Source organism: Macaca mulatta, chromosome 1 (assembly GCF_049350105.2).
Source record: "Macaca mulatta isolate MMU2019108-1 chromosome 1, T2T-MMU8v2.0, whole genome shotgun sequence".
Taxonomy (NCBI): Eukaryota; Metazoa; Chordata; class Mammalia; order Primates; family Cercopithecidae; genus Macaca; species Macaca mulatta.
The window spans coordinates 229,061,540-229,089,485 of record NC_133406.1 but is presented as its reverse complement, the minus strand read 5'-3'; the positions used below and the strand labels follow the sequence as shown (position 1 = coordinate 229,089,485).

At 55.7% G+C, this 27,946-nt stretch overlaps 3 protein-coding genes across 26 annotated transcripts; 2 read left to right on the top strand and 1 right to left on the bottom strand.

Moving 5' to 3' along the window:
• Positions 1-535: 535 nt before the first annotated feature.
• Positions 536-6,628, bottom strand: FBXO2 (F-box protein 2). The gene is made up of 6 exons (XM_015111644.3): positions 6,515-6,628; positions 2,614-2,982; positions 2,086-2,215; positions 1,921-2,016; positions 1,227-1,365; positions 536-983 (listed from the first exon to the last, which is right to left on the bottom strand). Exons 1-6 carry the CDS (start codon positions 6,534-6,536, stop codon positions 849-851), a joined length of 891 nt encoding a protein of 296 aa, XP_014967130.2. The 5' UTR covers positions 6,537-6,628; the 3' UTR covers positions 536-848.
• Positions 6,515-15,937, top strand: FBXO44 (F-box protein 44). Of its 20 annotated transcripts, none has more exons than XM_077994040.1 (8): positions 6,582-6,780; positions 7,800-7,909; positions 8,019-8,313; positions 11,197-11,323; positions 11,465-11,560; positions 11,667-11,802; positions 14,097-14,275; positions 14,362-15,937. In XM_077994040.1, exons 3-7 carry the CDS (start codon positions 8,049-8,051, stop codon positions 14,238-14,240), a joined length of 768 nt encoding a protein of 255 aa, XP_077850166.1. In that variant the 5' UTR covers positions 6,582-6,780; positions 7,800-7,909; positions 8,019-8,048; the 3' UTR covers positions 14,241-14,275; positions 14,362-15,937.
• A 625-nt stretch (positions 15,938-16,562) lies between these two features.
• Positions 16,563-27,859, top strand: FBXO6 (F-box protein 6). 5 transcript variants are annotated; one of them, XM_002802178.4, is made up of 6 exons: positions 16,563-16,840; positions 21,158-21,446; positions 24,814-24,940; positions 25,483-25,578; positions 26,822-26,957; positions 27,164-27,859. In XM_002802178.4, the coding sequence occupies exons 2-6, from the start codon at positions 21,161-21,163 to the stop codon at positions 27,395-27,397; spliced, it is 879 nt and encodes a 292-aa protein (XP_002802224.2). In that variant the 5' UTR covers positions 16,563-16,840; positions 21,158-21,160; the 3' UTR covers positions 27,398-27,859. The 5 variants fall into 5 exon arrangements, with proteins under 5 accessions (XP_002802224.2, XP_002802223.2, XP_077830274.1 ...); XM_002802177.4 differs by lacking the exon at positions 16,563-16,840 and adding an exon at positions 16,957-17,017; XM_077974148.1 differs by lacking the exon at positions 16,563-16,840 and adding an exon at positions 16,957-17,017 and having other exon boundaries at positions 21,158-21,786; positions 24,311-24,940.
• The last annotated feature ends 87 nt before the right edge of the window (positions 27,860-27,946 follow it).

The window sequence follows — 27,946 nt, the reverse complement described above, 5'->3', positions numbered from 1 at the left end:
GGCCCAGCTTGATGAAGGGCTGTGGAGGCTTGGGGAAGGTGAGGACACTATGGACTAAGTTAAGGCCTATCTACTCCCAGCCTCTACCCTTCCAAGCATCTGAGGGAGGGTAGAAGCAGGGCCACTCAGGGCTCTACCCACATGCTGCTATTGGTCACCTGGGCCCTGAGAACTGGTACACCCCCAACCCCACTCTGCCTTTAGTAAAGGATGGGGGATCATAGCAAGGCCTAGGATAATCACTGGACCAGGAAAGGCCTGGAGGGCAGCCCCCCCAACATGCCCTTTTCTGGCCTCTGGGCAGCTTGGGTGTCGGTCAGGCGCCAGGCTCAGCTCACCCTTCCTTGGTCTCACAATCCCAGCTTTGTCCTGCCTGGCAGGGCCAGGCCCAGCTGGCTCCATACTGGCCCAAGGGCCGCTGGAAACCAGAGCAACTGGAGCCCTACCAAGTATTTTTCCAGGCTATGCCGGGGGCCCTCGGGAGACAGAAAAGGATGGGAAGGGAACAGCGTTCATCCATTTGTTCATTCATTCCTTCCTTGGACAAATAATATTTATTGAGAGCCCACTTTGTGGCAGGCAGTGTGCTAGATGCAAGGGGTTCAGCAGTGGGTCCAGTCCAAGCCCACGCCCTCACGGATCTACGTTCTAGAAGCCGGCTACCTAAGCAAACCTATGCCAACAAAACTTCTCTCTCCCTGCTCAGGGGCTGGGCTCGGAGCAAGGGATGGGAGGAGGATGTGTGGCTTGGGGAAGGCAAGGACGCTATGAACTAAGTTAAGGCCTATCTACCCCCGGCCTTTGCCCCTCCAGGCAGCTGGGGGTGGGTGGAGGCAGGGCCGGGCCGCTCAGGGTTCTACCCACACGCTGCTGTTGGTCACCCGAGCCCCGAACCAGCCCTTCCAGTAGACGGAGTCCTGCCCCCCGTGCTCGAAGCGGACGAAGCGGACGCCCGGCCCGTAGTCGGTGAAGGTATGGGAGATCTGGGGGCGGAGGTAAGAAGAGTCAGCCTCAGAGGTCCAGAGGCCTCCCCTGCCGCCCCACCCCAGCACACCGACCGACCTGCAGCTCCCCCATTCGGTTTCTCGGCAGTATTCAGAGTTCTCTCCACCACCCGGTGACCATCTCAGCCCTGCCCAGCCCAGGCGCGCCGCGGGCGGGGTCTCCTTAAGTCACGCCCCTGACGTCCAGGCCCCACCCCTCCGCCCTGGGTCCCCCAGGCTCACCTCCATCCAGCCCCCGCCGTCACTGTCTTGGGGCACTGCCACCTGCCCGCTGCTGAACTCAGCCAGCACGTCCTCGTGCTCGGACAGTAGCTTCACGGTGAGCTCGTACAGGCAACCAGCGTCGCTGCGGCCCGAGTACCTGCTCAGAGGGAGGGAGGGAGGTGGGGGGCGGGGGATGGGGTGGGGTGGGGGCATGGCCTCAGCCCTGCTGAACACGTCCTGGGGACAGGGATTTCCACAAAAGTCCTCCTGTGCGCCCAACATCCCTGTCGGCCAGCACTGCCAGTGCTCCGAGTTTACAGATAAGGGAAACAAGGCCAGCAAGAGAAAGTGACAGTCCAAGAACGAAACACAAGGACTACATTCCAGGTTGGCCAGACCCCAGCTTGGGGCCAAAGCCAGTCCACAGAGTGGCCTTTGGTTTGGACCGCAGACTGATTTTGAAATATATACATTACATACATATAAACATATATATGTGCATATATTTGCCAACAATTAAAACTCAGGAGGGGAGGTGGGTTTCCAGGTTCTCCTGAATACTCCGAAGCTGTCTACTTTGCAGACCCGTGGCCCACGTGGCCTCAACCCCTGCAGTGGGGAGGCAGCATCCCTGGGGGGGGGTCCCCAGCTGGCTCACCCCTCTGCCTTACCCCACTCCTCCCAGCCCCATGCCACCCCAGGGCCCTCTCACCAGTCCTTCACCACGATGGCCGGCTGAGTCGTGTCCAGCAGCTCCTCCCAGTAGCCCTCAGCCTGCAGGTCAATGATCTGCGCTTTGCGACACCACCTGGGAGAACTGGAGTTAGAACAGTGCGGACGCTCCCCCTTCCCCCCTCCTCCACCCCCTTCTCCTTACTCGAAGGAGGAGGCGAAGTACTTCTTGACGCTCTCGTCGTGGGTGAACTCCACCCCACTGTCTCCAGGCAGCTCCTCCACCCTCCAGCCGTCCCCGCCATGCTCCACATCACACCAGCCCTCCAAGTCCTCTGTAGGGACACGACAGCCCCACCCTGGTCACTCAGTCCCTGCTAAGGCTGTGGCAGGGCTGGCTCTTGCCACTATGTGGAGGTGGGCAGGGCAAAGGTGGCACTTGGTGTCTGGGTGGGCAGATGATGAATGAGAGAGTGAACCAGTGGGCACTTTCTAAATCTGCCTCCTGGCAGGTATGTCCCCCATCCCGCCCTGCTCCAGCTGGCTGAGGGTGGGAGGAGCCGGGAGACCCCAGGACGCAGGTGGCCAGCGAGGTACAGTAATAGACAGCCTTGGGGCTACCCATTGCTGGCACTGAGCCAGGCGCTTCAATTTCTCCCTCAAAGCCAGCCGGCGCCATTTCGGCCCATTTCGCAGCAGGGGAAGCTGAGCTCGCCCGGCGAGGGCTTCTCACCTTCCCCGCATGGGTTGCGCAGAAGGTTGCGGCGCCGCTTGCTCAAGAAGTAGAACTGCTGCCAGTGGTCGCGCTCCTCCTCCGCGCCGCCCTCGGGGACCAGCCCCTCCTGCTGGCACTTGAGCAGCCACAGCGGGGCGCCGTCCACCAGCTCCTTCCAGCGCAGGCACACCAGGCGGCAGGCCTGCACCAGCTCGGCGGCCGGGAGTGCGGCTAGCACGCGCAGCAGCAGCGGCTCGGGCAGCTCGTCCAGGTACGCGGCGGCCACCGCCTCCTCCTCCTCCTCTTGGTCCTTCGGCCGCTCCTCCTCAGCGCTCGCCTCGTCCGGCTGCTCCTCCGGGCTTGCCTCCTCGGGCTGCCCCACGCTTTCTGCAGGCAGGGGTGGGTGGGGGGTTGTGATTCCCCCACCCTGTACCCCTCCAGACCCCAGGACTGCAATGTGCCCATATCCTCCCCCACCCACCTTGGGACAATCCACAGCTGGGGTCGGAGATTCTGTAACTACAGACTGGTGCCCAAGGAAGAAGGCCACAGGGCCAGGGACCAACCCTGGATCAGCCCCTAAGTCCAAAGAGGTGCCTCAGAGGCCTGTTTCCTCTGCTGGACCAGTAAAGCCCAGGCCTGGGCAGATGGCAGCAAGGATCATATTTTTATTATTAATGACATCCATCTATAGCACTGTACAATGCTTCACACCGGAACTTCTTTCATCCTCCCAACCACCCTCTGAGATCCCTGCTCTCCTCACCTCCTCAGGAAGCCTTCCGGGATTTCCCCCTATGACACCTTCTCACAGCCCTTCCTAGCTTTTGTCTTGTGGTGTGATCCTATGATAAACGCCTGTCTCTGGACCATACGGAGCTTCACGAGGGCCAGAACATGGTCTGGAAAACACAGCTTCATGTCCTGTGCCTGGCATCTGGCACTTTCCCTGGTCTGTTGTCAGGAACTCATGTTTTGGGGGTACTCGGCAAGTGTTAGCCACTGTCCAAAGCATTTCAACTTCATTTACTCTTTAAATCCTCATACCATTTCTTTGAGGTTGCTCTTATTGCTGTCTTTATTTCATTGATGAGGAAACTGAGGCACAGAGAGGTGAAACAGCCCAGGATCACACAGCTAATCAGTGGTTGGAGCCTGGATTTGAACCCAGACAGCCTGGCTCCAGAGCCATCTTAAACCACCACAGCCTCCACAAACTAATTCACTGAATTAGTAGGCAGTGTTAGGATTCTGACTTTTTTTTTTTTTTTTTTTTTTTTGAGATGGAATCTCGCTTGCTCTGTCACTACACTCCAGGCTGGAGTGCAGTGGCATGATCTCGGCTCACTGCGACCTCTGCCTCCTGGGTAGCTGGAAGCTGAGAAGCGAGTCTTCTGCCTCAGTTTCCCAAGTAGCTGGGATTACACGCATGTGCCACCACACCTGGCTAAATTTTGTATTTTTAGTAGAGATGGGGTTTCGCCATGTTGGCCTGGCTGGTCTCAAACTCCTGACCTCAGGTGATCCACCCACCTAGGCCTCCCAAAGTGCTAGGATTAAAGGCATCAGCCGCCACGCCCGGCTGACTTTTATTTTTAAAGATAGGATCTCACTCTGTTGCCCAGGCTGGCCTCAACTCCTGTACTCAAGCAACTCCTGTACTCAACTCCTGCCTCGGCCTCCTAAAGTGCTGGGATTACAGTCATGCTCCACTGCACCAAGGCCAGGATTTTGACTTTGCAGGTGCAAATATTCAGGCTCAGGGATTAAGTGACTTGTTGAAGGACATACTGCCAGTATTTAGGGAAGGGGACATGGGACCTGGAGCCTTCAGGGGCTGGAGAACAGAGCCCAGAAACCCAGCTGTCCCCAGCTATTGTGTGATTTGGGGATGAGGAGGGACTTATTTAAATAAACCATAACAAGCAAGGAGATGACATAGGGCCTTGGGGAAGGAAACTGTCTCTACCTCCTTTTCCCATCCTTGGCCCTCAGTTTTCTCATCTGTAAATGGGAGTAATCATTGTGCTAGGCCATACAAACAGGACAGATGTCCAAATCCCCTGACGAGGGGGACAAGAGCATTCTGAATTGTAAGGAGGCAGGCAGATGTCACCGCAGCAGCCGGACTGTCTCTTGGATCCCCGTTGGCTTCAGCGGGGCCGTCACAGCCTTGAGTAAGTGGACACCGAGTGCCCCAGATGCCTGGATGAGGGACAGCCAGTGAGGAGGAGACAGGGCCACTCTGGGTGATCAGGAAGACTACAGCTCTCAGACCTACGATGGGGAGCTCCCATGGGCTAGGCCCTGGAGAGTCAAGGCGGTGGTGGGAACAGGCCAGGCACTGGGGAAGGGGACAGGTGGCAGGGCCCAGACCCAAGTCTCCAGGCCCACCAGCCCTTAACCTCCTCACATGCAGCTTCTCCTCCCTGCCCAACACACAGTCGGGCCCTTGAGAGCTTTCACAGAGCCCAGAGCACACAGCGAGTCCTCAGTCAATCTTACTGAGTGAACCACATTGAACACAGCACTTCTCCTTCCTTATTAGCATTTTTTTTGGCCACATCTTTATGATGTGGGGATTTACACCTGCCCCTTCGGCAAAGAGGAAACTGAGGCCAAAAGGGGCTTAACAGCTTCTCCCAGACCACATCGCAGAACAGCAGGAAGACAGAGGAAAATGCCAAGCCCTGAAGCCACATCGCCTGCCCAGGCAGATGCCCACAGCTCTCTGGGGAGCTGGGCCCAGTGTCCTCACCTCTCCAGCCCTCCCCTCCGGCCCTGGCCCCATCGGACACCTGATGCTCCCCGAAAGGTGCACCTCACCCAGTCCCCTCTTCTGGCCCCGGGGCCTGGCACTCAAGGCCCCAGATCCAATTACAGCTCCCCCCACCCTCTCTCTTACACACACAACTCCCCACATTGTTGTCGGCAGAAAGTTATCTGGCCCCTGGAAGCTGCCTGCCTGCGAGGCTGATTCACTCACCTGGAGTGGGCCCCAGAGTCCAGGGAATAGCTGAGCCCTGGGAAAAAGCAGGAGCCAGTTTTGGAGCCCTACAGAGGGTGTGGCCAGAAGGCCGTGGATTGGGAGCAAGGGCTGCAGGAGCTGGGATTTTCAGGGCTGGAGGTGGGGGGAATGGGGGGTGGGGGGGGCCAGAGCTTTCATCAGTCTGTTTGCCACCGCATACCCCAAGCAATGCCCACCCCGAGCTGGACCTGATGAGGAAAGAGTGAGGGCTGTCTGCAGGCAGGTCTTGTTTCCATCCTGACTCAGCAGGCAACCCCTGCAGGCCCCGCAGGGAGTTGGGCGATTGGGGGTGAGGGGTCTTGGGTGCCAGAGAGGATGACTGGGCAGCCTGGGAAGGCTCTGAGCACCAGCCAAAGCTGCCCCCAATGCTCCCTCACCGCTGGCCCGGTCCCCACTGGGCATCTCACCACGCCGGGGAGGGGAGGGGCCGCCCCTCCAGACAAGGGAGCTCAGGAGGAAGGCAGGGATAGGTGAGGCCAGGCCAGGGACCCCAAAGAACCCACGGGGATCCAGGCGGCCCAAGGCCCTGAGCTGGAAGAGCTGATGAAAGAAAAGGCTCGCAGCCTCCGTCCCAGACGCATCCCAGGCGCCCGCCAGACAGACCCTTAGGAAGCTGGGAGGCGGGAATGTGGGGGTCCTCTCGTGCTACTTCCTGGCTAAATGGGACCCAGGAGTCCTCTCTCCCTGCCGGTCGCCTCTCAAGGCCTCCCGCCAGACCAAGATAGCAGAGAGATGTGCTCTTTGGAGACCGCCTCTAGGACTTCGCTGGCGTGAAAGTTTGCCGCGCCAGGTCTCCGGGCCCCCTCGCTCTCTGACTCCGCTCTGTGCAGCGCTCGCCCACCGACCCCATCTCCCCTCCCCGCCGCAGCGAGCGGTCCAGGCGGCGGCTACCTGGGTCACCGTCTCCGTCCATCGCTGCGGAGGGCGGTCGCGAGAGGAGGAGGAGCCGGAGCGCTGCGGGCTGCGCGAGTCCCGGGGCGGCGAGTACCGGCGCTGTCCGCGTCTGTGTCGGTCCCGGCGGCCGCGCCTCTTAAAGGCCCCCGACCCAACCCGCCCCGCCCCGCCTCTGGCCCCGCGCCCGGCCGCCCCGCAGTCCCAGCAATCGGCTCGAGGCCTGGGGCTGCGGGTTCCTCAGCGGACCCAGGAGGCTGGGAAAGGTCAGGAGGTGTTTTCGTTTAATTGGGGAGGGGTCCGATTTGGGGCATCTCCCAGCTCGCTCCTGGGGGACTGCTGGGAGGAGGCGGCGAGGGGAGGCAGGGAGAGGCTGGGTCAGGCCGAGGGTGCGGGGCGGGTGGCCCAAGCGTAGTCGGGGGATAGGAGGCGCCTTCCGCCCCACCCCCAACACCAGGTAATTTTCCTACGACGCGGCGGGGGGCGCGTCCCTGGCCCGGCGCTGCGCTGGGCGGGGCCCTGGGCGCGGGGGCGGGGCGCTGGGCTCGGGGGCGGGGCCTGGAGGGCCGGGGCGGAGCCTCACTTCCCCGGCAAGCGCAGGTCCAGGCGGTGCAGCTTGGGCGGCCCAGCGGATCGTGCCGCTGCAGCCGAGCGCAGGTGACCGGCAGGAGGGGGCGCGGGGGGCGCCGGGGAGGGGGCGCGGCTGGACGGGGGCTGCCGGGAAGGCTCCTGGGTTCCCGGTCGCGCCGCAGTTGCCGAGGGAGGCCCGGCACCGACCAGGCCCAGGCCGCCGGGCCTGAACTGGCTGCGCGGCGCGGCCGCGAACGAGAGCTGGGGTCGCCATCGATGTGCAGGGGTCGGAGCCCAGACTTTGGGGGACATTTTAAAGCACAGCGTGGGAAGGGGAGGCTGCAGGCGCGCTGGCAGACTTGGGGTGGAGGAGCCCAGCCGCGGGGCTGGGGGTGGGGGTAGGGAGTAGGGAGATAGGAAGGGCCCTTCCCTGTCGCCCACCCTCTTGCCACTCCCAGCTAGGCAGGAGGTCATGTCCTCTGAGATCCTGAGAAGGTGGCTGCAGCCCTTTGGACCTCCGGGGGAGGCAGTAATAATTAGCCTCCTCCTCCCATCATGTTCCGAGGATGGGAGAAAGGATGGTGACGACACTGGAGGCCTGGGGTGCTCTGCCGGGCTGCGCATAGACTGTCTGGCTTACTGAAAAAGGCTGGCCCTGGAATCAAAGAAGATCCCGGCTCCTTCCCCCTCTGCCCTTATTTTTGACCTTGGGCAGTGCCTTCCACGTTTGTTGTGAGAAGCCAGAGAAAAAAAATCAGAGCTCACCTTTTATTAAAGTACCTGATATGCCCTAAGCTCCTTGGACCGCCCCAGTGACCCCTGGAGGTAAGGTACCCATTTACAGAGAGGGAAACTGAGGCTGGGAGAGGCACTATGACTCTCCCGAGATAAATGACAGAGCAGGGATGAGGCCTGCAGCATAGCTTTTCAACAGCCACAGGAGGGTATCCAGAAGCCACTAGCCATGGCTGTGGGGAACATCAACGAGCTGCCCGAGAACATCCTGCTGGAGCTGTTCACGCATGTGCCCGCCCGCCAGCTGCTGCTGAACTGCCGCCTGGTCTGCAGCCTCTGGCGGGACCTCATCGACCTGGTGACCCTCTGGAAGCGCAAGTGCCTGCGAGAGGGCTTCATCACCGAGGACTGGGACCAGCCCGTGGCCGACTGGAAGATCTTCTACTTCCTACGGAGCCTGCACAGGAACCTCCTGCACAACCCGTGCGCCGAAGGTGGGGTACAGGCCGGGTCTGGCATGCCTCCAGTACACACAGTTGTGACACCAGGAACATGTATTGAGCACTTAGTATGAGCCACGTGCTTTGGATGGTTTAACACCTTTTCTCCTCTCACAGAACCCGAAGAGGTAGCTACTGATAGTACACACATTTTTCAGATGGGCAAACTGAGGCCAAGAGTGGTGTTTCTTATTGTTACTCTACTCTTTTTTTTTTTCTTTTCTTTTTTTTTTTTTTTGAGACAGAGTTTCATTCTGTCACCCAGGCTGGAATACAGTGGCACAATCTTGGCTCACTGTAACCTCCACCTCCCAGGTTCAGCCTCCCAAATAGCTGGGATTACAGGCATGTGCCACCATACCTGGCTAATTTTTTTTTTTTTTTTTTTGGATGGAATCTCGCTCTGTTGCCCAAGCTGGAGTGCAATGGTGCGATCCTGGCTCACTGCAACCTCCACCTCCCGGGTTCAAGGGATTCTCCTGCCTCAGCCTCCCGAGTAGCTGGGACTACAGGTGGGATTACAGGTGCCCGCCACCATGCCCAGCTAATTTTTTGTATTTTTAATAGAGACACGGTTTCACCATGTCTCTATTAAAATACAGGCTGGTTGTTAAACCAGCCTGTATTTGGCCAGGCTGGTGTTAAACTCCTGGCTTCAAGTAATCCGCCTGCCTTGGCCTCCCAAAGTGCTGGGATTACACGCATGAGCCACCACGCCCGGCCTCTTATTCTACTCTTTTTTTTTTTTTTTTTTTTTGAGACGGAGTCTTGCTCTGCCACCCAGGCTGGAGTGCAGTGGCCGGATCTCAGCTCACTGCAATCTCCGCCTCCCGGGTTCACGCCATTCTCCTGCCTCAGCCTCCCGAGTAGCTGGGACTACAGGCGCCCGCCACCTCGCCCGGCTAGTTTTTTGTATTTTTTAGTAGAGACGGGGTTTCACCGTGTCAGCCAGGATGGTCTCGATCTCCTGACCTTGTGATCCGCCCGTCTCGGCCTCCCAAAGTGCTGGGATTACAGGCTTGAGCCACCGCGCCCGGCCTCTTATTCTACTCTTAAGATTATTTCCCCAGTGACCTTTCCTAGGAAAGGGAATGTTGGCCAACTGAGACTAATTCTGCTTAAGACACAAGGCAAGGAAGTCAGAGCCATGTTTTGTTGGCCTAGTTTCTAGGCTCCAGGGTTGGGCCTACTGACATGGTCCCAGAGGGCCAAAGGGGTTTTGCTTGTGGAAGAATGGGAGATCCGGTCTTCTTCCCAGGATGTTACAACAACAGGTAAAGCAAGGTTTCTACTGATCCTTGCTTGCTGTGTTGTTGGGTAGACACTGGGATGGCATGGGAACCTCGTTTTCCACAATTTGACCAAATTCTGTAGCAAAATGATAATAAAACAACTCCTCCCAGCTGTCCATGAGCCAAATCTGGCTGAGGCATTAAGAATTATTTTTATGTTTTTATTTATTTATTTATTTTTGAGACAGAGTTTCACTCTTGTTGCCCAGGCTGGAGTGCAATGGCACAATCTCAGCTCACCGCAACCTCCGCCTCCTGGGTTCAAGTGATTCTCCTGCCTCAGCCTCTCAAGTAGCTGAGATTACAGTCATGCGCCACCACATCCAGCTAATTTTGTATTTTTAGTGGAGATGGGGTTTCTCCATGTTGGTCAGGCTGGTCTCGAACTCCCAACTTCAGGTGATCCACCCGCCTCGGCCTCCCAAAGTGCTGGGATTACAGGTGTGAGCCACTGTGCTTGGCCTGTTTTTACATTTTTAAAGGATTATTTTTTAAAAAAAAAGAAAAGAGAGAGAGAGAGAGAAGAAACAACAACCAAAAAAACCATACAATAGAGATAGTTTGTGGCCCACAAGTCCTAAAATATTTTGGCACTTTGCCAAAAAAGCTTCCCAGCCCCTGTTCTTACTCCAGTTTACAGAGGAGACAACTGAGGCTCAGAGAGGGAAAGCAACTGGCCTGAGGTCACACAGCTGAGTACTGGTAGAGCTGGGACTAGACCCAGGTCTGTCTGGCCCACATCAGAGCGTTCTCCATCACAGAAGGCATCTGGGCCAGGAGCAGTGGCTCATACCTGTAATCCCAGCACTTTGGGAGGCCAAGGTGGGTGGATCATCTGAGGTCAGGAGATCAAGACCAGCCTGGCCAACATGGTGAAACCCTGCCTCTACAAAAAAATACAAAAATTAGCCAGGTATGGTGGCATGCGACTGTAATCCCAGCTATTCAGGAGGCTGAGGCAGGACAATCACTGGAACCCAGGAGGCGGAGGTTACAGTGAGCCGAGATCGCACCATTGCACTCCAGCCTGGGTGATGAGCGAAACTCTGTCTCAAAAAACAAACAACAAAAAAAAAGTTTTTATGTTTTTGAAGGGTTATAGGAAAAGAAACAACAACAAACAAAAAACTATACAATAGAGAGAGTATGTGGGCCACAAGTCCTAAAATATTTTGGCACTTTGCCAAAAAAGCTTCTCAGGCCCTGTTCTTACTCCAGTTTACAGAGGAGTCAACCAGGGGTCAGAGAGGGAAAGCAACTGGCCCGAGGTCACACAGCTGAGTGCTGGTAGAGCTGGGACTAGACCCAGGTCTGTCTGGCCCACATCAGAGCATTCTCCATCACAGAAGAGGTCTGGTCATTCACATCACCATGTGTCTCAGGGCCCCCAGGGAAGTCACCTCCCTGTGCCTGCAACACAGGAAGCACCTAATACGCGGCGGCCATTGTGATCTGCAGTGTCCCACAGCACAGGGCTTGAGGGCAGCCGCCAAGATGCGGGCAGAGGAGTTGGGAGGAAGGGGCACTTGGGAGAAGGTGGCCACTGAGGGGCTTCCCTTCAGTGTGAACTCTGCTTTTCCATCAGAGGGGTTCGAGTTCTGGAGCCTGGATGTGAATGGAGGCGATGAGTGGAAGGTGGAGGATCTCTCTCGAGACCAGAGGAAGGAATTCCCCAATGACCAGGTCAAGAAATACTTCGTGACTTCATATTAGTAAGATCCGGGGACTTGGGGTAGGGGAAAGCCCAAATCAATTTACCCTGGGGTCCCTCCCACCCTGGAAAGGGGCAGTCCTAGCCCCTCACTGCCCTAGTGGTGAGCCCCAGCCCCTCCCACCCTTCTGCCTGCCCCCAGCACCTGCCTCAAGTCCCAGGTGGTGGACCTCAAGGCCGAAGGGTATTGGGAGGAGCTGATGGATACCACACGGCCGGACATCGAGGTCAAGGACTGGTGAGTGCCTGGGGCAAGGGTCTGGGGGGGGCATGCCAATCAGGCGCCCCACCCCTGCCCTGCCCCCAATCTCCGAGGCCCTGATGGGCCCTCCCTCTCCCTGCAGGTTCGCAGCCAGGCCAGATTGCGGGTCCAAGTACCAGCTGTGCGTTCAGCTCCTGTCGTCCGCGCACGCGCCTCTGGGGACCTTCCAGCCAGACCCGGCAACCATCCAGCAGAAGAGCGATGCCAAGTGGAGGGAGGTGCGTGGGCCTGGGAGGCAGGGGCAGAGGCAGATTGTCCAAGGCTGAGGCTGCGGTCAGATGGGGTCTAGGTTCAGATCCAAGCTCTGCACCTTCTCACCTGTGCTTCCAATGCTCTGAGCTTCACTCACTGCTTCTGTAAAATGGGTATATAGTGCTTCCGTCATAGAGCTCTGAAAGAAATCAGTGAAATGATGCTGGCAAGGCCAGGGCCAAAAAATATTCCAAAAGGTTGGCAGGGCTCTTTGGCTCACACCTATAATCCCAGCACTTTGGGAGGCCCAGACAGCAGATCACCTGAGGTTGGGAGTTCGAGACTAGCCTGACCAACATGGAGAAACCCTGTCTTTACCAAAAATATAAAATTACCCAGGCGTAGTGGCGCATGCCAGCTACTCAGGAGGCTGAGGCAGAAGAATCGCTTGAATCCAGGAAGTGGAGGTTGCAGTGAGCCGAGATCGCACCATTGCACTCCAGCCTGGGCAACAAGAGGAAAACTCCATCTTAAAAAAAAAAAAAAAGAAAAAAGAAAAAAAGAAAAAAAAATTCCAAAAGGTTGACTGTTTGACTGTTACTAATTACTAGTATTGATTATTACTGTTTTCTAGACTGGGGTCAGCAAATATTTGTTTGTTTGTTTTAATTTACTTACATATTTTTAGGGACAGGGTCTCTGTCACCCAGGCTGGCGGATTCATAGCTCACTGCAGACTCAAATTCTTAGGCTCAAGCCATCCTCCTGCCTCAGCCTCCTGAGCAGCTGGGAGTACAGGTGCGCACCACCACTAATTTAAAAAAATGTTTTTTCTTTTTTTTTTGTAGAGATAAGAGTTTTGCTTTGTTGCCCAGGCTGGTCTTGCACTCCTGGCTTCAAGTCATCCTCCTGCCTCAGCCTCCCAAAGTGCTGGAACTACAGGCATGAGCCACTGTGCCCAGCCCTAGCAAATGTTTTCTTAAAATGGCAGACATGAATATTTTAGGCTTTGCAGGTCACACTGTCTCTGTCACAATTACTCAACTCTCTAACTCTGCTGTTGTTGTGTGAAAACAGCTCTAGACAATATGTAAACGAATGGACATGGCTGTGTTCCAGTAAAACTTTATTTATAAAAACAGGCAGTGGGCCTGCAGGTCATCGTTTGCCAACCCCAGCCCTGTCTGATAGAACTTTCTGTAGTGATAGAAATGGTCTGTGTCTACACTATCCATAAAGTAGTCAGTAGCTACATGTGACCACTGAACAGTTAGTAAGATCCAGTTTCTAGTACAGCTGAGTACCTGAATTTTTTTCATCTAATTTTAATTTTTTTTTTTTTTTTTTTTTTTTTTTTTTGAGATGGAGTCTCACTCTGTTGCCCAGGCTGGAGTGCAATGGCGCCATCTCAGCTCACTACAACCTCCACCTCCCAGGTTCAAGTGATTCTCCTGCCTCAGCCTCCTGAGCAGCTGGGATTACAGGCATGCGCCACCACACCAGCTAATTTTGTATTTTTAGTAGAGACAGGGTTTCTCCGTGTTAGTCAGGCTGGTCTCGAACTCCCAACCTCAGGTGATCCACCCACCCCGGCCTGCCAAAGTACTGGGATTACAGGCGTGAGCCACCGCGCAGGGCAATTTTACTTAATTTTAGCTTAAATAATACATGTGCCCTGTGATGAGCATATTGGACATCCTTTGGCAGCTTGCAGTTTCTTTCCATTCCTTTGGGCTGAATGATAAACCTGTGGAGTGAACCAGCAGGATTTTGCTCCATTTTATAGCTGAGGAAACTGAGGCTCAGAGAAAGGAAATGATCTGTCCCAAATCACAGAGCTCAAACTAGAACTCCACTGATTTCTAGACTGGCACCAAGAACTCAGCCACTTCCTTGTTCCCCTGCCCCCCTCAGGCAGTGCCACACTCAGGGTCAGCTCCCACCCTTTTTTTTTAAGGCTCATTTTCTTTTATTTCTTTTGTTTTTTAGAGACAGGGTCTCACTCTATTGTCCAGGCTGGAGTGCAGTGGCGTGATCACAGCTCACTGCAGTCTTGAACTCCTACCTTAGCCTGTACTCCTGCCTCAGCCTGCCTGGAACTACAGGCACACATCACTGTGCCTGGATAATTTTTTTTTTTTTTCTTGTAGAGATGGTATCTCACTATCTCTGGTTTGCAACCAAACTAGTCGCAAACTCCTGGATTCAAACAACCCTCCCAGCTCGGCCTCCCAAAGTACTAGGATTCCCGGTGTGAACCACCACACCCAGCCTGAGTCAGCTCCCTTGACCTTTCTCCCCCCTCTACCTGCCCCGCCAGGTCTCCCACACATTCTCCAACTATCCGCCCGGCGTCCGCTACATCTGGTTTCAGCACGGCGGCGTGGACACTCATTACTGGGCCGGCTGGTACGGCCCGAGGGTCACCAACAGCAGCATCACCATCGGGCCCCCGCTGCCCTGACGCCCCCTGAGCCCCCATCTGCTGAACCCTGACTGGTAAACAACTGCTGTCAGAAAACGGCTGGGCTTGGGAAGGGGAGGTGGAGGCCAGGCGTCCCCACACCTCTGACCCTTGCCCCCAGCTGCCTCTTCTTTGTGGAGCCTCTCGGCGTGGGCAGCCCTCACATGCTGGGGTGGGGGCCAGCTCTCCCCAAAAGGTCTTGACCTGAATGATGGGTGAGGAAGCCTGCATGGGCCCCTTTCAGAGATGGAGCACCTGAGATGTGAGAGGTGCGGCGTGTTCCCCTGGGCCCCTCAGAAAGTCGAGCTTGGAGGCCAGCCTGGATCTGTCTCTCCCTTCCCCGCCTGGGACCATTCTACCTGTGTTCTTGGACCCTCAGAGCAGGGACAGGCAAGACATCTGGCAAGCCTGCAGCTGCCCTGATGGTGCAGGGAGGTGACCATGTAACTCAGACCAGTCTGGAAAGCGGAGGGTGGGCTCGTGGGCCATGCTCTGCCCCTGTCTGCTGCTCCCAGTCTCTTACTCTGCCTGCCTGCTCAGAAGAGGTGACTTTAGCCCAGAGGCTCAGGCCCGGTCTGAGATGGGCAGACCCAGGGTGGAGTGGGGTCCAGGTCAGGTGTGGACTTTCCTCACTATCAATAGAGCCTAGAAGCTAGATGGGTGCCAGGTGGGGGTCAGGTTCCCAGAGGACTGAGGGAATCCTGCACAGGATGTCCCAGGGTAGGTGGGGAGCAGGGTTGGGACCCGCTCTGACAGCTGGACACGTGAGCCCTGGATGAGTATGGTAGGGTGTTTGAAGGATCCCCTGCCCACCTCCCAAATCCAGGCCAGACCCCCTGTGGCTTGGAGAGCATTCCAAGCCCCCACCCCACCCCTAGAACTGGCATTCCCAAGACCTCTGTCTCCCACCCAGCCACCCTTGGAACGTGCCTCTTGTCCTGCTGGAAGGACAGCAGTGTTCTCCTGACCTCGCCCTACTGCATGCAGTCAAATAAAAGGTGTGCCCAGCCTAACCTGTGCCCTGTGGTTTCTGGAAGGAAAGGCAGACTTTAGGTGGTCCCGCCGGGACCTGCAGATGGTACAATGGTGTGGCTTCTGCCTAAGGTACAGAGGGGTTGGCATTTCAGGAACCAGACCATCACAGAAGCAGGTTCATGGGACAGACCCCTCAGTGAGCTGCAGGTGTCTCACCTGGCAGCCGTCCAGTACTGCTAGCTTCCTCTAGAGGCCCAGCCACAGGCTGGGGTTGGGGTGTGTGGGCATCTCTGAGCAGCCCTTGAGTCCACCTTGTGCCAGATCAGCAGTGCCACCCAGGCTCTGCCTCCTGGTGTTATTCTTTGCCAAGAGCTTTACTGACATTGGATGAAGCCGAAGCATTTAGAATGGTGCCTGGCACACAGCTGGTGCTTGATATGGTTAAGCCTTGTGTCCCCACCCACACCTCATCTTGAACGGTAATCCTGGGTGTTTAGGGAAAGACCTGGTGGGAAGTGACTGGATTATGGGGGCGGTTTTCCCCATGCTGTTCTCATGATAGTGAGTTCTCACGAGATCTGATGGTTTTACAAGTGACAGTTTCCCTGGCTCCCTCCTGCTGCCACGTGCTTCCGCTTCACCTTCCACCATGATTGTAAGTTTCTTGAGGCCTCCCCAGCCATATGAAACTGTAAGTCAATTAAACCTCTTTCCTTTATAAATTCCAGTCTCGAGTATTTCTTTATAGCAGTATGAACATGGACTAATATAGCACTTAATAAATACTCCTTACATTTAGCTATCTCAATCAAGGGTGGGCTAGATAAGGGCTTTGGCCAGGGCAGGATCACCATCCACCAGCCCATGGCAAACTGCAAAAGGACGGCCTTCCATGGAGAAGACGTAGCAATTAATGTGGCCTGGGCCAGTCCCCTTGTGCAGTGCACACCCTGCACAACCCGTGGTGGTTGCCTGAACAAGGTGCTTGCTAATTATTTGTTGACTGATGGAAGAAATTCATGAACTTACTCCTGACAAAAAACCTCAGAGGTTTTTTGTTTTTTTGAGACAAGGACTGGCTCTGTTGCCCAGCCTGCAGTGCAGTGGTGCAGTCTTGGCTCGCTGCAGCCTCCCAGGTTCAAGCGATTCTCCCACCTCAGCCTCCGGAGGAGCTGGGATTACAGACATGCGCCACCATGCCCTGCTAATTTTTGTATTTTTAGTAGAGACAGGTTTTTTGCCATGTTGGCTAGGCTGGTCTCCAACTCCTGACCTAAAGCAACCTTCCCCACCTGGGCCTCCCAAAGTGCTGGGATCACAGGCGTTAGCCACCTCCCAGCCCCTCAGGTTGTTACCTGCGGAGGTCACGCCCTAGGGAAAGAAGGAGCCTGCTGGGTGTCAGCTCCTCCCTCTAGGGAGTGAACCGAGGGTCAAGGGTGGAGCCCTGGGCCCCTTAAAGAAGGAACTAGTGCGGAGGTCCGGTGAGCTGCCTCGCGTTCAGGGACTTTTGCCTTGCGGAGGAGTGGGGTGCAGGTGTGGGTGCTGAGCCGCCCGCCGCCTGGAGGGGGAGACTGAGCTTCAGGACACGCAGGCCGCAGCGAGGGCCCGGGCCCCAGGGACCTCAGGTTAGTCTTCCCGCGGCGAAGGTGCGGGGCCGGGCCGGGAGGGACGCAGCGGGGTCCGGGGCGGGGGTGGAGACCGAGCGCAGCGCGTGACGCGGCGGCGGGGCCGGGCGGGGCCCAGCGACGACGCCGCCGAGGCCGTAGGCTGGGGCCGACCCGGAGCTCCGCCGCTGCTTCCAGGTTGCGGCCCCGGGGGGACGGGCGGCGGGCGAGTGGGGAGCCGGGGTCTTAGGCGCCTGGGCGTTCACGGAGCCTGCGGGCGCTGGTCCGGGCGTCCAGGGCTGGGGGGCGCGGGCGGCTGGGCCCGGACTGGGGGCCTGGCCCCGGGGCCACCCGGGCGGAGGCTCTGCGGCCGCCTCCACCCCGGCCACATCCCGAGGCCATTGCCGGATTCGGAGACCTGTCAGGGGACCTCCAGGCCCCACGCGCCTGCGAGATCCGGCCTCTGCCTTTCCCCAGCCACGGTTTCTGTTTCCGAGAAACCGGTGAAGTAAGAGTGCCCCGAGAGCTTGCTGGGAGGGTGGGTGCGGTGAAGGCCAGCACGAGACGCCGGGCGGGGCAGTTGGGGAACCCGATCGGTGTGAGGGCTTCCTAGGGCTGGCATGGACTTCCCCACCACAAAATGCCCCGTGTGGGGGCGGGGAAGGGGCGCAAGAAAATGCGGACTGGGCCAGAGACCAGACTTCAGTCACCACGGTAGGAAGCTATTGGTGCCTAAACGCCTCTAGCTTGGAGCCCAGTGACTTTTATTTGGTCTAGAGTCTAGACAGTGACTTTAGAAGTTGCCAGCGTTTATTTATTTATTTTAGGCAGTCTTGCTCTGTCACCCAGGCCGGAGTGCAGTGGCATGGTCACAGCTCACTGCAGCCTCCACTTCCTGGGCTCAAGCGATCCTCCTGCCTCAGCCTCCTGAGTAGCAGGGACTACAGGCACGGGCCACCAGGTCTAGCTAATTTCTTTTCTTCTTCTTTTTTTTTTTTTTTTTTTTTTTGAGACAGAGTCTCACTCTGTTGCCCAGGCTGGAGTACAGTGGTGCGATCTCAGCTCACTGCAACCTCCACTTCCCGGGTTCAAGCAATTCTCCTGCCTCACCCTCCTGAGTAGCTGGGACTACAGGCACCCGACACCACACTCAACTAATTTTTATATTTTTATAGAGACGGAGTGTCACCATATTGGCCAGGCTGGTCTTGAACTCCCGACCTTGTGATCCGCCCACCTCGGCCTACCAAAGTGCCGGAATTACAGGCATGAGTCCCCACCCCCAACCTAATCTCTTTTTTTCCTAGAGGCAGAGTCTCACTATGTTGCCCAGACTACAGGCATTTTTAATTGACAGGTTTTACATTTTTTTTCGAATGCTACATTTGCTTCTCATAACTTAGAAGACTTGGCCACGTTGAGTTTTTTTTTTTTTTTTTTTCCCTATCAAAGCCTTTTTCTTTTTGACAGTTTTGCTGTTGCCCAGGCTGGAGTGCCATGGAGGAATCATGGCTCACTCTGCCCCAGCAGGCTCCTTCTTTCCCTAGAGTGTGACCTCAGCAGGCCTCATGGATTCTAAGTTAGAAAACCTCTGAGGGGCCGGGTTTGGTGGCTCATGCCTGTGAGCTACTGCAGCCTTGACCTCCTGCGCTCAGGAGATCTTAACACCATAGCCTCCCGAGTAGCTAGGACCACAGGCACTGGCCACTATGCCCGGCGAATTTTTTCACTATTTGTAGAGACAGGGTCTCCCTGTGTTGCCAAGGTTGCAAAGCCTTTTTTCTCTTTTTTTTTTTTTTTTTTTTTTTGGAGGTGTGTCTTGCACTGTCACCCAGGCTGGAGTGCAATGGCGCAATCTCGGCTCACTACAACCTCTGCCTCCTGGGTTCACGATTCTCCTGCCTCAGCCTCCCAAGTAGCTGGGATTACAGGTACACATGACCAAACTCGGCTAATTTTTTGTATTTTTAGTAGAGACAAGGTTTCACTATGTTGGCCAGGCTGGTCTCGAACTTCTGCCCTCCTGATCCACCCACCTTGGCCTCCCAAAGTGCTGGGATTACAGGCTTGAGCCACCGCTCCCAGCTTGCAAAGCATTTTTCACGAGGCACAAGTACCTCACCTGTTTTCTCTGCCATGTAAAGTGTTCCTCCCCGGGCAGGAGCCAGCATACACCCACCCTCCGGTTTTCTGGGATGGGAGCTTTCAGAAGACTATGAACTGCTGCTATGGCTAAGCCTCTATGGAAAATCAGAAGAGGCCACAGCAAAAGGCTGGGTGCAGTGGTTTACGCCTGTAATCCCAGCACTTTGGGAGGCCGAGGCGGGTGGATCACCTGAGGTCAGGAGTTCAAAACCAGCCTGGCCAACATGGTGAAACCCCATCTCTACTAAAAATAAAAAATTAGCGGGGTGTGGTGGCGGACACCTGTAATCACAACTTGGGAAGCTGAGGCTGGAGAATTGCTCGAACCCAGGAGGTGGAGATTGCAGAGAGCTGAAATCCCACCACTGCACTCCAGCCTGGGCAACAAGAGCGAAACTCTGTCTCAGGGCTGGGGGAGGGAAAAAAAAAAAAAGAGGCCAGGAAGGTTCTGTTTCCCTGCTTGTAGGTGGAGAACATTCTCTCCTCATGTGTAAGCAGATGAGGCCCACCTGAGTGACAAGGCAGAGCCCTGGTTGCTGGCCAACCCCCACCTACCTGGGGCAAGTACCTGGGATCCCCTTAGGGGACTAATCAGGTGCCCCCAGGTAACAGATTCAGGCCAGGGCTGTGGCACTGCTTGAAGTTTTCCAGAACCTGTGTGCAGTGCAGAGGTACAGGGAGGACAGTGTTGAGGGCAGGTTTGTGCTGGCAGCAATGCTGACCAAAGATCTGTGCTTCACTTGGTTCTCCTGGCCCTTCCAGGGTCGGGACAGTTACCCCCTCCTTTCCACAGCTTCCCAACTAGTCACTGCAGACCAGGATTCAAACCCAGGCAGTCTTCTCAGGCACCCTCCATCTGATTTTTGTTTTCCGACCATCTCCAAGTAGATTCTGGCCTGACACCCAGGGCAGCCCAGCTGGGTGCTGTGGGGGCTTCCCATGGGGTTGTTTTATCACGTCTGACTTCCAGGCCAGAGTGAGCTTCTGGAGAGAGGCAGGTGGTTTCTCAGCGCTAGCCATCCACTGAATGAACATTCATGAGTCTGGGATGTAAAACTGATTTTATATTCTGGCCGGGCACGGTGGCTCACACCTGTAATTCCAGCACTTTGGGAGGCTGAGGTGGGTGGATCACGGGGTCAGGAGATGGAGACCATCCTGGCTAACACGGTGAAACCCCGTCTCTACTAAAAATACAAAAAAATTAGCTGGGCGTGGTGGCGGGCACCTATAGTCCCAGCTACTCGGGAGGCTGAGGCAGGAGAATCTCTTGAACCCGGGAGGCAGAGGTTGCAGTGAGCCGAGATCACGCCACTGCACTCCAGCCTGGGCAACAGAGCAAGACTGTCTCAAAAAAAAAAAAAAGATTTTATATTCTTTTTTTTTTTTTTTTGAGACGGAGTCTTGCTCTGTGCCCCAGGCTGTGCTATCTCGGCTCACTGCAAGCTCCGCCCCCCGGGTTCACGCCATTCTCCTGCCTTAGCCTCCCGAGTAGCTGGGACTACAGGCGCCCGCCACCACGCCCGGCTAATTTTCTTGTATTTTTAGTAGAGACGGGGTTTCACCGTGTTAGCCAGGATGGTCTCGATCTCCTGACCTCATGATCTGCCCACCTCGGCCTCCCAAAGTGCTGGGATTACAGGCTTCAGCCACCGCGCCCGGCCGATTTTATATTCTAACAGTGAATCCAGAGCATTAAAATAACAACAATCACCAAAATCCTCACAGAACTTTGCAGATAAGTGTGGCCTCCACAGAATCTTACAGTCCACCCAAACCACTGGCTTTAAAATTAAGCAATTTTTTCTTAAATTGGGGAGGGGCCTTTTAAAATATGTGTCTCTAAAGACTTTCCTACTTGTATTGTACTCTTCTGAATGTGGGTCCCATGACTACTCTTTCCACTGAGGGGCTACTGTTTACTGGAAGGACCCTCAGCCTCCGAAATGCTCTTTTGTGGTTTTTTTGTTTTTGTTTTTGAGCCAGGTTCTTGCTCAGTTGCCCGGGCAGGGGTGCAGTGGCGCAATCATAGCTCACTGTAGCCTTGAACTCCCAGGCTCAGCCTCTGCCTCAGCCTCCCAACTAGCTGGGACTCCACGCGTGTGCCACCACACCTGGCTAATGCAGGGTTGGAGAGGAGTCCCTGGCCTAGACCTCCCTGGTCAGGCTCATAACCGCTGTCCCCCCCCACAGGCCATGGATGCTCCCCACCCCAAGGCAGCCCTGGACAGCATTAACGAGCTACCCGAGAACATCCTGCTGGAGCTGTTCACGCACGTGCCCGCCCGCCAGCTGCTGCTGAACTGCCGCCTGGTCTGCAGCCTCTGGCGGGATCTCATCGACCTCATGACCCTCTGGAAGCGCAAGTGCCTGCGAGAGGGCTTCATCACCGAGGACTGGGACCAGCCCGTGGCCGACTGGAAGATCTTCTACTTCCTACGGAGCCTGCACAGGAACCTCCTGCGCAACCCGTGCGCTGAAGGTGGCATGGGGGCAGGGTGGAGGCCGCCACTGGGCTCGTTCCTTCCCATCCTTGGGCCTTGGCACTTGTGATTCCCACGCTACCTGGAATGTTCTCTAATCCTAAACACCCACCTCACTCCCTTGGTTCCTTCTCATTCTTCAGGTCTCAGTTCAGAGACCTGCCCTGTGCTCCCAATCTAAAAACAGCACTCTCCACCTCCAGCATAGCACCTCCATTTCATGCCCTGTAACATTTTTGACCAGGCGCGGGGGCTCACGCCTGTAATCCCAGCACTTTGGGAGGCTGAGATGGGCGGATCACCTGAGGTAAGGAGTTGAAGACCAGCCTGGTCAAAATGGCGAAGCCCTGTCTCTACTAAAAACACACGAAGTTGGGCATGCTGACCCACACCTAGAATCCCAGCTGCTCGGGAGGCTGAGGCAGGAGAATCGCTTGAACCTGGGAGGCAGAGGTTGCAGTGAGCTGAGATGGCTCCACTGCACTCCAGCCTGGGCGACAAGAGTGAAACTTAGTCTCCAAAAGAAAAAGGTTTTTTTCAGAATTTCCTTATTTTTTTCTGCCACAAACTTCAAGTTCCAGTGGCCAAATGGACATTGTTTGCTACACTATAGCATCCACAGTGACACCCGCACATAGCAGGTGCCCAAGAAATGCTCGTTGAAAGAACAAGCACACTGCAGACCCGCCTGTCCCCCAGAGTACAGCCCAAGCTGCCTCATGTTGACCAAGGGCCTCCTCTGTGTCAGGTATTCATGGGAGATCTTTACAAATGTACTTACCCATCCTCCTGTTAGCCCCATTATACAGACAAACAAAATGAGGATCCAGAGGGGCCTGTGATCACAGCTGAAGGTCCCCACTTAGCCTGTTACATTCTCTTGTATTTCCCAGGCATTTTTTTCCTTTTCCCTTCCTTCGTTTGGTACCTGCTATGTACCAGGCACCACGCTTCCCATATATATTTTTTTTAATTAGAGACAGGGTCTCACCGTGTTGCCCAGACTGGTCTCGAACTCCTGGGCTCAAATGATCTGCCTGCCTCAGCCTCTCAAAGTGCTGGAATTATAGGCATGAGCCACCATCCACCCCGGACACACCATACTTCCTGTTGGGACTCCAGCAGCAACTGATTTTGAGACCTGGTTTGTGTACTTAGAACCTCCTTGCTATCTCTGTACTCTCTTCATCCTCATCAGGATCCTGGGAGATTGGCCGGGTGCAGTGGCTCATACCTGTAATCCCAGCACTTTGGGAGGCTGAGATGGGCGATTACTTGAGGTCAGGTGTTCAAGACCAGCCTGGACAACATGGTGAAACTCCATCTCTACAAAAATACAAAAAAATTAGCCAGGCATGGTGGCAGGCACCTGTAATCTCAGCTCCTCAGGAGGCTGAAGCAGGAGAATCGCTTGAACCCAGGAGGTGGAGGTTGAAGTGAGCCAAGATTGTGCCACTGCACTCCAGCCTGGGAAACAGAGTGAGACCCTGTCTCTGAAAAAATAATTTAAAAATAAAACAAATAGGCCAGGCACGGTGGCTCATGCCTGTAATCCCAGCACTTTGGGAGGCCAAGGCAGGCAGATCACTTGAGGTCAGGAGTTCGAGACCAGCCTGGCCAACATGGTAAAACCCTGTCTCTACAAAAAATACACAAATTAGCTGGGCATGGTGGTGGGCACCTGTAATCCCAACTACTTGGGAGGCTGAGGCAGGAGCACCGCTTGAACCTGGGAAGCGGAGGTTGCAGTGAGCTGAGATCGCGCCACTGTACTCCAACAGCCTGAGTGACAGAGAGACACTGTCTCTCTCTCTCTCTCTCTCTCTCTCTCTCTCACACACACACACACACACACACACACACACACACACACACAGGAACCTGGGAGATGCCAAGACAATTAGGGTGGACTCCATTGTATAGATGGGGAGCTTTGGGCCCGAGATGAGTGACTTCCCCAAAGATGCACAATTGCCCAGCTTCCAGGGTTTGGTCCTGACAGATAAAGGCCTCAAACTCCCCCCACCCCAAATCCCAGAGCCCCCATAGACAGCGCCTGACACTCAGTCTCTCTGCCTGCCCCAGATTTCATTCAGAAGCTGCCCAGCTAAGCTGCCCACTCGGCTTAACACGGCCTAACAGAGCTGGCCTTGCAGCCTGGCCTGCCCAGGGCTGGCAGTGTTCAGTCAAGCCTTGCTGAGATACCCCCAGGTCTGTACTCAGCGTCAGCCCAGCTCCTAGATTTCTGTATTACTCCTCTGGTTCTCTACTGGGGACCCCAGAGCACCTGAGAATAGCGGGCTTCTGGAGGGGGAGCAAGCCATTGGAAAAGTGCCCCAGTGATTGCCTGGGCAGCACTGGTAGAGAAGCGCCCTTGTTTTCTAAGGTCCTCTAAGTTCAGTGTGAAGAGGGTGATCGCCCCCGTGAACCCACCAGGCCCACCTAATGGAAGTCCACCCATGAATGTTACCACACCGCCCAGCCCAAAGGGTACTGGTTCCTCCACTTAGCACTCTTGCCCTGGGCCATCTGGGCCCTATGGGAATCTTGGTTCCCATGACCACCAACAAACCCACAAACCCATCCTCTAGGGCCTCCAATCTGGGTTATGTCGTTAACCAAGGGCCTCTCCCTCCTGGACATCTGGGGTGCCATCTGGGTCAAGTAAGCAGTCTGTGTTGGGATGAACACTTGTTAGCCTTTTTTAAAAAATTATTTTACTTATTTAAAAAAAAAAAAAAAAAAGGGTGTCGCTATGTTCCCTAGGCTGGTTTTGAACTCCTGGATTCAAGCGATCCACCTGCCTCAGCCTCCCAAAGTGCTGGGATTACAGGCCAAGCCACCGTGCCTGGCCTCACATTAGTCTTTGAGGACAGTACTCTCACAGGCCCCTCGTAATTTCATTTTTTGAGAACTGATACTTGGGTATTTCCCAGAGTTCCACCGCAACATGGAAGTGAGGAAGGGATTGGTTTAGAATTTCTGGTAACACGCATTTTCTCCAGCTGTGTGTTAGGAGTGAGGCCAGTTTGGGACTGTGTGGGTGGGACAGAGTCAGGTCAGAGCTGATATGGTGAGGACAGGTGGGAATGTGTTGGAGGGGTGCTTTGTAGGGGTGCTCCAGGGTGCAGTTGGGGTATACTTGGGCTGGTGGGGTACCTTGGCTACACAGTGCCCTTGAGAAAGAACAAGCTTGTTAACCCTTTGGTGTCCACAGCCCCAGAAACCTGAGCATGAGCAAGTCCTGCCTCCCAAGAAGATCACTAACGCCATACCACCCTCCCTCCCGCCCTCCCGGGACCAGGTGGGGAGGGCTGTATTTTGGATTTACACAGGGGGTCTCACCTCGGCTTCTGTTCTTCCTAGAGGATATGTTTGCATGGCAAATCGATTTCAATGGTGGGGACCGCTGGAAGGTGGAGAGCCTCCCTGGAGCCCACGGGACAGATTTTCCTGACCCCAAAGTCAAGAAGTATTTTGTCACATCCTACGAGTAAGGCAAACTGAACCTACCAGGCTTGCATGGAGGGGACAGAGGGTTAGGACACCTTTGCCAAGTCTCAGGCAAAGTCTTCTAAGGGAAGGCCTCTCTGTGAAGCTCAAGGGAGGTGGCCCCAAAACTTGCCCAGAGTCACTGCTTCCTGGAGTCACTCAGTGCTGTGTTCATGGACAGTGGGGGTGGGGATCACTGAAGCAGGCCAGGAGTCCATTGGGTGGTTAAGATAAGCCAGGGCTATCTACAGGCATCCATCCCTAAGCTAGGAACTTGAGTTTACAAGAGTGCCCTGCCTGGTGCCCTGGAACACTGGGCCTTTGGACTGGAATCAGATGCCACCCAGGCACAAGTGGGTCAGACTCCCTCCTACACTGGAGGAGAAACCAGTCAGCCCCAGCCAGTGCCTGTCCTGCAGCGGCCAAAGGATACCCTAAGTCCCCAAACCACCTCCCTGGGCTTACAGGGGCTGCCAAGGCTTGGGTGAGGGGGGGCCATGCATAGCACACCCAGGTACGCAAGCCCCCAACTCTGCTCCCCAGAATGTGCCTCAAGTCCCAGCTGGTGGACCTTGTAGCTGAGGGCTACTGGGAGGAACTACTGGACACATTCCGGCCGGACATCGTGGTTAAGGACTGGTGAGTAGGGTCCATGGCCTGTGTCCCCCACTCTACATGCTCGTCTTACTGCTGTGCCGGGTGAGACAAGCCATAGCAAGTGCCCACTGTGCCCAGCAGTGTCGTAGAGCCAGGTAGCCCTGGCCTCTGCCCCCGCTCTGTGCCCAGACCCTGCGGCACCTCCTGGCCTCCCCACCACCCTGTGACGGAGTCAGCAGGACACAGCAGCGCCAGTGTGCAGATGAGGAGGCTGAGGCCCCCAGGTGGGTTGTCATGGACAGGCACTTTTTTTTTTTTGAGTCTCGCTCTTTTACCCAGGCTGGAGTGCAGTGGCGCGATCTTGGCTCACTGCAACCTCCACCTCCCACATTCAAGCGATTCTCCTGCCTCAGTGTCCCGAGTAGCTGGGATTACAGTTGCCCACCACCACGCCCGGCTATTTTTTTAATCATTTTAATACAGATGGAGTTTCACCATGCTGGTCAGGCTAGTTTCAAACTCCTGACCTCAAGTGATCCATCCACCTTGGCCTCCCAAAGTGCTGAGATTACAGGCGTGAGCCACTGTGCCCGGTCAACACTGACACGCACTTGGGCAACAGAGGACTCTCAGGCCTCTCTGGACTGGGTGGAAACCCCCAGGTCCCCTGACCTACCTGCCTCCCCGGCTCCTTTTCCTATTCATCCCATGACTCTTTTTTGAACTCCTACTCTGTGCACAGAAGTGTGCCAGGCTCTGGCTTGGCCGGTGGCAGAAGCAGGACCCCAGTTCTAGGCAGGGCCCAGGGCCGCCACTCTGAGGATAAATGGGCGAGGCTGGAGGAGTATGCAGAGCTGCAGAGGGGAGAGGTGGCTGGGCTGGGCTGAGCAGAAGGTGAGCTCTGTGCCAGCCCCATTACACAGGCCACCCCCTTGACTCTCCCACTGAATCCACAGCCTGGTCCATTTTAAGTACAGGTTACGTGGCTTGGACAGACCAGGCCTCTCTGGAGGGGTCTTTTGCTTTTTGAGGTCACATCTTTAGTAGGATGCCTGAAAGGGTCCCTTTTCTCAGATGGGGTAACTGAGGCCAGCATGGACCAACTGCTTACCCCCAGGCCACAGTGGGGCATAGGGAGCACTGAAGCCAGCTGGGCCTAGCAGGCAGAGCAGTGTTGGCTGATGGGAAACAAAGCTCCAAGCTCCAATGTGTAGGTCCCCCCTGCCCCCAGTGCTGGGGCCAGCCCTCAGTAGCTTGGACACAGGGCTCTCAACCCCTCCACCAGGTTTGCTGCCAGAGCCGACTGTGGCTGCACCTACCAACTCAAGGTGCAGCTGACCTCAGCTGACTACTTCGTGTTGGCCTCCTTCGAGCCCCCACCTGTGACCATCCAACAGTGGAACAATGCTGCATGGACAGAGGTGAGGCCTCACCCACTTGCTCTCTCTACCCACTCCTCCCAGGGCCAGGATGGCAAGAAGCAAGGGGCAGCCTCAGGGCCCAAGGTGCCCCTGCTCTCTGGCCTGGAGCTGTTGCCTTCCCGCCTGGGCAGCTCTCTTAGAGGACCTGGCTCCTGCCTTCCCCTCCCCAGTCCTGGTGGTCACTTCCTGTCCCCTCCTCCCGGCAGGTCTCCTACACCTTCTCAGACTACCCCCGGGGTGTCCGCTACATCCTCTTTCAGCACGGGGGCAGTGACACCCAGTACTGGGCAGGCTGGTATGGGCCCCGAGTCACCAACAGCAGCATCGTCGTCAGCCACAAGAGGACCAGGAACCAGGCCTCCGAGGCTCAGCCTGGGAAGAAGCATGGACAGGAGGAGGCTGCCCAATCGCCCTACCAAGCTGTTCTCCAGATTTTCTGACAGCTGTCCATACTGTATCCGGGTCAGCCAGAGGTTCCTCCATGCAGGAGCTGAGCATGGGGTGGGCAGTGAAGTCCCTGTACCAGCGACTCCTGCCCCGGTTCAACCCTACCAGCTTGTGGAAACTTACTGTCACATAGCTCTGACGTTTTGTTTTAATAAATGTTTTCAGGCTGGGCACGGTGGCTCATGCCTGTAATCCCAGCACTTTGGGAGGCCAAGGCGGGCAGATCACGAGGTCAGGAGATCGAGACCATCCTGGCCAACATGGTGAAATCCCGTCTCTACTAAAAATACAAAAAATTAGCCGGGCGTGGTGGCGGGTGCCTGTAGTCCCAGCTACTCGGGAGGCTGAGGCTGAGCTTGCAGTGAGCCAAGATCACGCCACTGCACTCCAGCCTGGGAGACAGAGCGAGACTCCGTCTAAATAATAATAAATAAATAAATATAAAAAACAAAAAATACATGTTTTCAGTAAAATCAACCTGGGGTTGATTTTAGGAGTGGGGAGAGGGGGTCCCTGGCATTTTGGTGGAGAAGCAGCACTCC